The 11023-nt window shown below is 38.0% G+C and overlaps 1 protein-coding gene and 1 long non-coding RNA gene across 4 annotated transcripts; one reads left to right on the forward strand and one right to left on the reverse strand.

Annotated features, from left to right (window-relative positions):
* Positions 1-271: 271 nt before the first annotated feature.
* On the reverse strand, positions 272-8578 carry LOC109857205 (histone-lysine N-methyltransferase EHMT2). 3 transcript variants are annotated; one of them, XM_020433321.1, is made up of 13 exons: positions 7720-8578; positions 6428-7638; positions 5726-6327; positions 5572-5601; positions 5391-5488; positions 4661-5312; positions 4223-4555; positions 3905-4133; positions 3575-3781; positions 3190-3446; positions 2832-3082; positions 2298-2497; positions 272-1830 (listed from the first exon to the last, which is right to left on the reverse strand). In XM_020433321.1, the coding sequence occupies exons 2-13, from the start codon at positions 7375-7377 to the stop codon at positions 1665-1667; spliced, it is 3975 nt and encodes a 1324-aa protein (XP_020288910.1). In that variant the 5' UTR covers positions 7378-7638; positions 7720-8578; the 3' UTR covers positions 272-1664. The 3 variants fall into 3 exon arrangements, with proteins under 3 accessions (XP_020288910.1, XP_020288902.1, XP_020288920.1); XM_020433313.1 differs by having other exon boundaries at positions 5572-5622; XM_020433331.1 differs by having other exon boundaries at positions 2298-2473; positions 5572-5622; positions 7720-8577.
* Positions 8579-9079: 501 nt separating this feature from the next.
* On the forward strand, positions 9080-9775 carry LOC109857221. Its single transcript, XR_002250474.1, has 2 exons — positions 9080-9339; positions 9419-9775. It is a non-coding gene; the product is annotated as an uncharacterized LOC109857221 (long non-coding RNA).
* The last annotated feature ends 1248 nt before the right edge of the window (positions 9776-11023 follow it).

The raw sequence follows: 11023 nt of genomic DNA on the forward strand, positions 1-11023 counted from the left end.
ACTCGCTGTTGCCCGCCTTTGCATGCGATTCACTTCAGCGTTCTCTTTAAAAAATATTTATGCCGTGTGTGGAACTCTTTTTTCGCAACGCTTTTTCACTTCTCTAAAATATACTGAATATTTTTAATTCTATTATCTCAACGAAGTGCGTGAATCTTCATTGATTTTTTTATCTACGGATTCCGTCGCATTTAAGGATTGAATTAAAAAAAAAAAAAACCAACTCGCATGTATATATTAAAAAAAGATCTATAACTTTTATTATAAAAAATCATTTGTACAAAAAGGTGTAATGTTTTATGTATATACCACATCGCTTGCAGTGAATCTATGCTCTTTGTGAGACAACATACGAGTAAACGGAATAAAATAACGCGTTCTCTTTGTGCGTGCTTCCGGATTGGAGACGCAATTTTTTTTTTTTTTTTGATTTTTTTTTAATCTTTTTAGTGAACATTTCAGTTCGCTCTATCGGGAGTTAAATACAGTCTGTATCGAGCGGGTCTCCAGTCCCGAAGCAACGCGCAAAAAATTTTGAAATATATCGCAAAAGCGTCGAATACAACATTCTTTCTTTAATTAAAAACGCGAATGCTACACGAATTATTATTTCCGATTCACTTAAAAGCGATGATAGTTTTTCTTTTTCCCGCAATCACACATATACTTTGCGCATTCGAGCCGTAATAGTTTCAACACGCAATTTAATATCTTCGTACTATACAATTTTAATGCCTCACGCTACCATATTATGTCTATCGTTATCTCGTTATAAAAAGAAGTGTGGCACTTTCTCGTAAAGTTTCTTGCTATTCTCACGCGGCAAAGAAGATCGGCAAAAATAGGAAACAGATCTCCGAGTATGCTTAAGGGAAAAAGATATGGACGATGCGTTGAAAATTCCCTTAAATTTCAACTCGAAAAACGTGATAAGAATATCTCACGACAAGACAAGTTACATACATTTGTAAGCTTTTCTCAAAGATTTATATGTACACAACAGGAATTCACTATTAAAATATAAATTTTTAAACACCGGCCTACCAAAGAAAACGCGACACACTTTGAAACAATCGATTCTTCGTTCTTGTAAGAATCACAAATTGTCACAATTCAGCTATTGTTTATTGTTTCTATTATAGTTTTTCGTAATAACGTATTATTATCAAGTTAACGATCATTAGTTTTTTTTCGTTTAATCAACATGCTGATAAAATTAATACTAAAAAAAAAAACAAATACGACAACAACAATTGTTTGGTAGACTGGTTGTTAATTTTATATCGATATGAATGCGCGTTTGATACACGTCAGAAACAACAACACGAACTCTGGACGCGATTGTTTTCTCCTCGGAAGAAGACTGAGTGATGTATTTTAGCGACTATCTCGCAAAAGAGAGTAGAATCTAACATGTGCTGCTTTGTTTATTTTTTCTTTTTTTAATTATCATCATCATCCCACCACCGTTTTATAATTTGTACTCTTGTACGATTCCGAGCAAATCGTAGAAATCGATCTTGCAGTAAAAACCAACGCAAAGAAAAACTAGCGTAACCAACAAAATGATTCAACGCAAAATCGCTTTTGCGTTGCCATTATCATATCCGCAAAACAACAAAAATCCTCAAATATCTAGAGAATTAAGCTAAATTGTAGTAAGGTTACGATGAGATTTGAGCTGCCTGCATTTCCTCCTGTTGTATCTTTCTTCGGTAGTTGTCCAGCGTAACTTGTATAGTCTTCTCGGAGTAACGGCAGTTTTCGGCTCCACAGGTACATGTGAAAGACTTGCACTTTATTATCCAGAATTTCTCGCCGTAATCGAAACTGAGGACAAACAGATCTGTGTTTGATCTTCTTGTGCCACGTAAATACCAAGCGCAAATTGATTAACTACGTTTATTGGAAATGTTTTTAATTGTTAAATATGTCAACTCAAGTGGCAAGGTGACGTTCTTACATGACATCAAAGAACGTCACTTTGCTACTGGGGAGAAATAAAGAACAGATGTTAGAATCTCAAAAAAAAGTAAAAAAAAAAAAAGTAATTTTCTTTGAAGTTTTTACTCTCTATATTTAAAACAAAATAATATTTTTGCGCCAATAAAAAAAAATAACAAAGGTGAAAGAAATTTCAACCACGTAATTTTACATAGTAAATCAAAACTAAATATTAAATATAATTTATTATTTAACAAAAGGCTTCAAAATGTGCAATATATTCCAGTTAATTTGTAAAGGTGCGTATCAGCGATTTCTTGCGTTTCTGTGACTGCAACCGTGTTTTAACATACCCGAGCTCTTCGTCCGCATCGATATCGCGATTGGCGAAAAACGCTATCCTAGGAAAGTGCAGATCCTGATGCTCGACGAACACACGCACCGGCAGCAAGTTCGGTGCGCAAGAATGATTGATGAACCGAGCGATATTTCCGTAACGTCTAGCGTCTATGCAATACGTTTCTCCGTCCTGTGCGTACATAGAGTAAATTTCCTCAAAAAAATTAAATTTCAAAATATAGTAAATATAATATGTCACATATGGAAAACGCAGAAATAAGTATGAAAATAATAATAATTGTGAAGAAAGTAAAATAATTAATTTAAAAAAACAAAGATTGACAAAATATTGTGTTCGCAAAAAAACCATGTTCTCAAAACTATTTGACTTAATATTTAAATCAGTCTTTGAAGTTAAATCTAAATTATTCGTTTCAAAGATCAAGAAATTTATAAAAACAAAAAAATATGAGAAAATTACGAATAGACGTTAAAAATCTGTCGATTTTTTTTGTTATACAGAAAATCAGTACATAATAGTAACTTACTCTGTTGTCCAGATCGAACAAGTAAGAATCATCTTCGCGATGATCAGCCTCAGAATCCGATATTATCTCGCCTACGTATTCGCAAACGTAAGTGCCTTTAGGAATAAATCTCAGAGTTCGAAGACCCCAACCTTTTCCCTTCGTACGAAACAGTTGGAACCTTTGTGTCAGTCCGTGTTGAATAACTCGATTATTGCATGTAATACGATTGCAGTCGCAAGCTGGATTACATTCAAACAACATCGGCGGATCTGTACAATGAGACTAGTGTTGTTACACACGCATGCATCGATCTCGCGAGGAATCTATTTTTATGCAATCAATTGTTTAAATTTTTACCTTCAAATATCGTAAGTACCTGCATAATTAAACTCGGGTACGAGTTTTCCTTCTTCGTCGTACCAACATCGCAAACTTATATTTCCGCATAAACATTTTTCCGAACTGCAATTGTCTTCGCAGCGACAGGATTGCAACGATGTTATTGTACGATCTACGTTAATATTACTAGTGAAGCAGTTCTCTGTGACGTAAACAAAATCGGTTGGCTTGTCTTCAGAATCGTATCCATTGACGCACTGTATGGGATTTGTTTCTTTCCCCCGTGAAATATCGCTACAAAGCAAAACGATAACAAAATTATACAATCGCTGAAAAAGGATAAAGCATTATTTTTTTTATTTTTTTATTTTTTTTACTTATTACTTTTAACAGTGCCGAGGGTAAAACGAGAGTTAACTTACTTCGTTAAAATTTTAACCGTCTTCTCCCACATGTGTTCCGAAAGTTCGTTAACTTTCGCATTTAATCTTAGGGCAGTCATGGTGTCTCCGTCAGCGGGGCAACAATTTACCGCGGTCTCACCGGCGACATTCAACTCCCCTATTTTAGCACCACGCGCGAGCAAGAGAACACAGACCGTATACTGATCCTGCCTAGCTGCTATGTGTCTAATAGTCAAACATTTCAATCATTTTAAGTTAATAAATTATATAGATGTCAGATTGAGAAATTTAATAAGAGCAATGAAAAACATTGCATGATTTTTTTTTAAGAAAAATATACAAACGTACAAAGGTGTATCGCCGTGAACATTAACAGCATTCACATCGCATCCCTCGTTAAGAAGCATTTCTGTGATTTCAGCACTGCCGCTGAAAGCGCTCCAGTGCAACGCTATGTTTTGCTCGGCATCTCGGATAAGCGGATCGCATTTCTTATCCAGCAAGTATCGCGCCACATCCGTATGACAAAACTCACATGCCCAAATTAAACTCGTCCAGCCGCCATCGTCCACAGAATCTGCAAATGAGAATATTAAACATCCGAGGAATTGTGATAAAAGTAAATAGAAAAAAGGAATTTTCTATTTTTTATAAAAATGATTTTACCTACTAATGTTCTCGGTACTTTACACTCGGTCAGAATGATCTGGCAGACTTTCAGATGACCGGATTTCGCCGCCATGTGCAAAGCGGTCATGCCGTCCTCACCCTTCAATGTAACGTCGGCGCCTACTCTAATTAGATATTTCACCACGTCAGCATTACCCTTGGTCGCAGCTAGCATCAATGGCGTTAATTGGTTCCTATCCATTACGTCTACTTGAGCACCGGCTTGTACCAGTACGTGCACACATGACAGATGGCCCTTATCTGCCGCTATGTGCAGACCAGTACGTTGAGCGTAATCCCGGAATGTGTGATTCGCATTATAACCACATGCTAAGTAAATCACAAAAAAATCTTTATTAGCTACTCGAATGTTCTACAATTGTGTCAAGATGTTATATATATATATATAATTTAGATTATCAAGCTTTTGCTAACCTAATACATTAACCAATTTCTCCAGATCCCCGTTCTTCACAGATGTGTACAGACTCATGATAGTATACCGTTCTGGTCTTTCGGTGTTGATCGACGGTTCGGGTATTTTAATGATATCAGGTTTGACCAGCGGGCTGGGTGGACGTCCCGCCAGCTTTGTATTGTCACCCTTGCCAGGCAGACTCATCTTTGCCGAGGGCAATTTGGAAAATTTCTTGCGTGTCGGTATAAAAACGGGTTTCCGCATGCCGTTCATTGTTATCAACACTTCGTACGAAGTGCCATTGCCACCTTCGCTGCCGCAATGAGGACACACACCTCTCTTGTGCGAATACACTTCGCAGCCGCGATGATATTGATGTCCGTTAGAACACTGCACAAATCTTCCTTGCGAACAGAACAAACCACAGGAAGGACAGCAATTGTGTCGCAGCATTCGTTCTGTATGCATACGACACAAAATAATGAAAGGCACGCGAGTACTCGGCCGTCGCATGGTCACATCTTTACTGTCCACTTCGTTGCAGCAGCCGACTACACGATTGTCGATTGAATCGAGTGCGGTGCAGTAAAGCGGCGCGCCGGGACCCGTTATAGTGACGTACAACTGAGATCTCATTTGGCACAAACACAGCATCGATTGTACATACGTCTGTATTAAATCAATAAAATGAATAAAACTATAAGAATCTTTATTAATACAAAATTAATGAGCAACAGATATACTAACTTCACTCATAATAGCCGTAGATTCCGGTCTTGAGGCCTGTCCTTCGGCAAGACTCGGACTTGACGCCGTACTACGACGAGTTCGCTTGGCTGGCAAATCTACATCAAAGCTCATATGTAAAAACTAGCTATTACATTCTATTTTATCGTATAAATGATTCATTGTAAAATGCTGGCTTTACCTTCGGGATAATCGTTATTCTTCCCTGCTTCTGCAACGGATACAGAATCGTCTGTGTAAAATAATTCGTTAATTTTAATTGAAAAGAAAAGAGAAAAGAAAAGAATAGCTATGTAACAGAAAAAGACTGGATACGTATATCGACATTATATCACCTTCGTACGCATCTGACTTGGCAATTTTTCGCGCGCCCTGATTACTTCCGCGCGGACGTCCTCTTTCCCTCTTGGGCCGGCCACTAGTAGCCGGTTTCAGGAAGGGCTTTTCAATATCTGCCAACGGTATGTCATCGCTTTCGGGACTGCCGATAGAGTTGTTTAATTTGTTTTGCGAGTCCGAGTTTCTCGTCATTGGTGATAACTTTGGCATACCATCAAAGTCCGATTGCGAATCTTCTACGATGCTGTCGTTTATATTATCGGACAGTGTGGTGTTGTGCGATAACTCCAACATGGAATTTTCGGATGTGTTAATATTATTATCGGATAACATGGACGTTTCCAAATCCTGACGAACATCGGCGAGTTTTACTTGAGTCTGATCCTTGCCCTGTTTAGTTTGATCCTTGCCTTGTACCACTTTTTTAGGCCGGCCCGGTTTGTTGTACTTTCTCTTCTTACTGTGTTCTTCTGTGTAATTCGATTTCTCTTTACGGGCTATGGCGCTTTCCAACACAGTACTTTTTAAGGATTCCTTGCTGAGCCTTCTAGCTGAACGCTTGGGACCAGGTTGCTCTTCATCTTGAGGAATTGATTCACTGAAAACGTTAAACAGAGATTTACATTAAAAAAAATATTAAATACGTATTACATACTTAAATGTTTAGCAAATAACAAGAGTAAGAAAAAATCAAAAACCTAAGTGCTCGCAATCTAGGTCGTCCAGCCCTTCTCTTCCTGGTAAGCGGTGGAGTAGGCAGAATAGGAATAGGTTCTTGTTGCTTGATAGGTTCTGCAAGCACTGCCTCAACATTGTTGCTCTCAACATTATTTTCTACAGTTTCTGGTTTATCTTGAGTGTGAGACTGTGCATCATTATTTGGCTTTTCAACCGTATCTTCCGCTTGATCTGTTTCTATAGCTTTTGATTCTGTTTCTTTTGTAGATTCCTGCTCATTTGTAGATTCTTTTTCTTCTATGGATTCTTTTGCTTTTACAGATTCTTCTTTTTCTGCAGATTCCACTTCCTTTTTTTTATCTGATTGGGATTCTTCTGTATCTTCAGATTCTTTCCTCACATTTGAATCTTCTAAGTTCTCATCAGAATTCTCTATCTTAACAGAGACACCACCAAACTGATCACAATTGACCAACTCATCTGGCACCAGAGTGAGATTAGAACAACTGGATATTTTGGTTTTCTTGCCATGATCCGTGTTCTCGTCAATGGTCCTGAACGTCAGAACAATCCTGGTCAAACCACCGTCCTTTTTGACAGGTTCTGTTTTGTCTGACGAACTGTCCTCCCCACTTTTGTGATTTTCCTCTGGTACAGAGACTTCTTGAGTCGAAGCGGCCTCGTCGTTGACAACATCGCTCTTTTTTTCTTCCTTGGATTTCTCATAAACAACTTTCGAAGGCAACGATGGTGTTGCCGCCTTTTCCGTTTCCACTTTCTCGTTATTCACCGAACACACACTTTTATTGAACTCGTTCGTCATACTCTCGAGGATCTCGTAAATACTGTTCTCGGTGGCCGTTTTGTCCTCTTCGCCATCATCGCCGGTCCCCTTTACCGCTGTCGCGCGACAGTTCTCGGCCGTCGCAACAAGTCTGTTGTCGCCCTCGGAGGAAGTGACGTCGGCCATGCCTCCGTGTTAAGTTAGCTGTCTGCTACGAATGATGAGCTCGTTGCAACAAGCGACGCATACCTTTGAGGAAAGACCTCATTGTCACTCCAAGAGCTACGCTTACCTACTGGAACATGATTCTCACTTCTGTTCCCTCCTATTTCTCATAGAAACGCCTCTCTTTTTTGGCTTATTCTTTCTGTTATCTCGAACCTCCGTTTTTACACACTTCGTCTAGCATGGGACGCGTCGTTCTCCCCGATGTAGCGCTCAATTTTTCTGACGACAAAATTAATTATGATAATCGACAAAACAGGCTTATTGATGACGCGGGGAACTCCGCTTATACTTTTCTATTACCGAAGAGGTGGGACACCGTTCCTTGTTCTCTTCCCTCCACCTTTTCTTACTTCTAACAGTACGGAAAGGAAAATACATCGGACGTAGCCCGTTGATCTCGTCAATTCTTTTGACTGATTCACGCGCGTCAAGATGAAGACTCTTGAATGACCAAGTTGCTCAACTGTGCCGAGGTACTCAACTGAACTAAACTACAATCGGATTTTGGTGTTTCGTCCGGTGTGCTGCAGAACAGCCAAGCCACCCAGGCACAGCAGCAAGCCGAGCCAACCACGCTGAACTTCACGAGCGAGAGAGAGTAAGAGTGAGAGAGAGAGGAGGAGAAAGATGGCCGCACTTACGTTAACGTACTCACGAGCGTACCCCGCGAGCGAGCACAAAGTAAGCGAGTGACGATGTTGGAGGCCATATTGATTACTCAGGGACGGCAATCGGAAGAGCGGCGACGGAATTATTTTCTTTCCGTGATTCTACAGCCGGTTATCGCGTCACATTACGCCATGTGCCGCGGAGCGCTCGAATAAATTAACTTTCAATGACGTTTCGTTTCATGTTAATTCATACAGGCGATTTATCACGAAAACTCGTTCTTCGAGAGTAAGGAACAAGAAGAGGAAGCACGGCCATTACGCGTATTGTTTATATATATGTATATAGACATACGCGTATTCGTCGTGTACTATTTTGCACAAAACACGACGAACATTCGAATTTAGAAATGAGTTGCAACACGGACGAGAAAAGAATTTATAATTTCGCACAACAAAACTAACTGTTGAAAAGAAACGGACTGCGAGCTGTTACACGGTTCAACTTTAAACTTTATTCGTTCGCGATCGATTCTAAATATAAAAACGTGTTGTTTCGTAAGATTTTTTTTCCTATAATAGTTTTTTATACCAATATATTATTTTGTCGTATGAAAATTAAATATAAAACTATACAATTATAAAATACGTACGCATATCTCAACAGCACAGAGTTCAAGAGATATTCACTGAATATTTTATCTGAATGTTACAGTATTCAGATATTCATAAGACTTTCTTGGAATATTGCATGCTGTTTGTATATGTGCGTGTATAATGTATATAAAAAACTGTACTTTTTTAAAAATCAGAATTTGAACTTTGAAATCTTCCAGTACGAGCGATTGCTTTTATCTGATAATCCTATTTCTTTCGATTCAATATTATATTTTTACATCTCATATATTATTTCAATATTATGTACTAATATATAAAATATATTTTAGTTAGTAGCAGAGGCAATTACATGAAACAAATTCGGAGAAGAGGGAATGCACTCGTATATAATAAATTTATACGTTACCATAAAAGGATATGTACATATACATACATGTACGTGTAATATGGCGTTTTACGATCGTTACAAACTTCGGCCACCAGAAACGGTGGCTACGAACAGCTGCAAAGTTCGATCGACTGTGTAAGATAATACATAAATTAGCACAATCAACAGTAACATGGCGAAACAAATAGTTGTAAATCCATCGGCTCCTAATGCGCATGAGCCGTGAGCAAAAAAGTAGCTGCTTAGAGATTACGTGGCATGATATGATAAAAATATACGTTCCAGCCGAGCACTAGATTCTAACGCGTAAGAATATCGATATTGTGGAATATAAAAAAATATGGCGTCTCTTTCAAACAAATATATATATACATATGTTCTACAGAGACCAAAGGTTCTTCTTTCAGGAAGGAATGAGAGTGTATCGAAAAACACAGATGGGAAATAAAAATGAGAAAAAAATTTTAGATATTTAGTGAACGGCGAGAAGAAAAAGGAGGGAAAGAATTGCAAGAAACGATTGTGACTCGTATAAATATAAGTTTATTTACATTGCAACAGAGAGGATCCTTCTGTCAAATAAGTGACACAAGGGTGATTACGACTGTAAACTTGAACATAGTTTTAAGGATTAAATGTTAATTAAAAATAATAATAATTACAACAATCCTAACTGTGTGTACGTGTATGAGTAAAAAGATCTTACACGCCTTGCCGATTTCAATAAATAATGTACATTCGTGTTTACGTACATTATTGTGTGTATGTGTGTTTGTGTGTCCCGTAGTAAGATTTCTACGAAACGTGCTGCTGTAACATTATTGTGTGTTGTGCTTCCGATTTTCCGATTTTTTCATTTTTCTCATTACAAAGAGAAGTCGATTGTGAATGCGATAAAATATCGCCTCTCTGTTCGATTCGTGCTCTCGATCTCAATACTAAATTATGTACCAGGAACGACTCGCTCTCTTTTGTGTATATATATATACATATACATATGTATATATATATATATATATATAATTTATATTTATATTTATATTTATATATGTGTATATTACTTTATATAAATAATAGTTATAATAATTAATATTAATAATAAAACGTAGAAAAATCGCTGAGAGACTATTCGAGTCGCAGAGATACCGCAAAGGCCGTCCCGAGAGAAGACGTTTCGTTGCGTATATTCTTTCTCTCTCTCCCTCTTTCCTTTTCTCTTCTCTTCAACAAGATTCTCATGATCGAATAGAAAGAAGCGTAAACGAAGCAATAGGAACGGTTTACGCGATTTTTTTTTAATTTTTTAATTTTTTTGTATACGGCACAACGTCATATCTCTCTTGTATGTGTTGCACGTGTATGTGACACGTATATTGACAGTTACTTTTAGAAAAAATGTCGCTGAGGTGTATCGCGATTACTGCTGCACTCCTCCTCTCGCTCTCGCTCTTTCTCTCTCTCTCTTTCTCTCACACACTGTACTCCTCTAAATACGCAAGCGATATAAAAAGTTGAGCATCGTATTTTTTTTCTCGTTGCGTATTACTGATAAAATACACATCGAGAAGAGGATCACTTTAATGAAGATAATTCGATTTGCGTCTTGTGGCGGCGCGGGAAAGCCGTGCGCAAATATTACGAAAATTGTGCGCAGTCATGATTAACGTGTGAAGCGCTTTGAGAGAGACACGTTTTTTTTTTTTTTGTTTACTTTTTTCTATATATCTTAACATCGATAAGGGAATTAAGAAAATACTTGTCAATCGGAAACCTCGAAATACTTCTAACTATGAGTCAAATCTCTTAAGGCAATTTTCGCGCCGCGTCAAAGCATCTGCGAATTCAAATCAGAATCAAATATTTTGTTCGCAATTTTGTGTGAGCCGTTTCGCACGCTAAGTTGACAAACAGCATTTCCCGTACAACAGCTTGTGACTTAAGCACCAACAACTGAGTTTGCGGCAGCTCGAAAATTAAGAACACACTTCGC

This window comes from Pseudomyrmex gracilis, unplaced genomic scaffold (assembly GCF_002006095.1).
Source record: "Pseudomyrmex gracilis isolate BER0280 unplaced genomic scaffold, ASM200609v1 scaffold_4, whole genome shotgun sequence".
Classification (NCBI taxonomy): Eukaryota; Metazoa; Arthropoda; class Insecta; order Hymenoptera; family Formicidae; genus Pseudomyrmex; species Pseudomyrmex gracilis.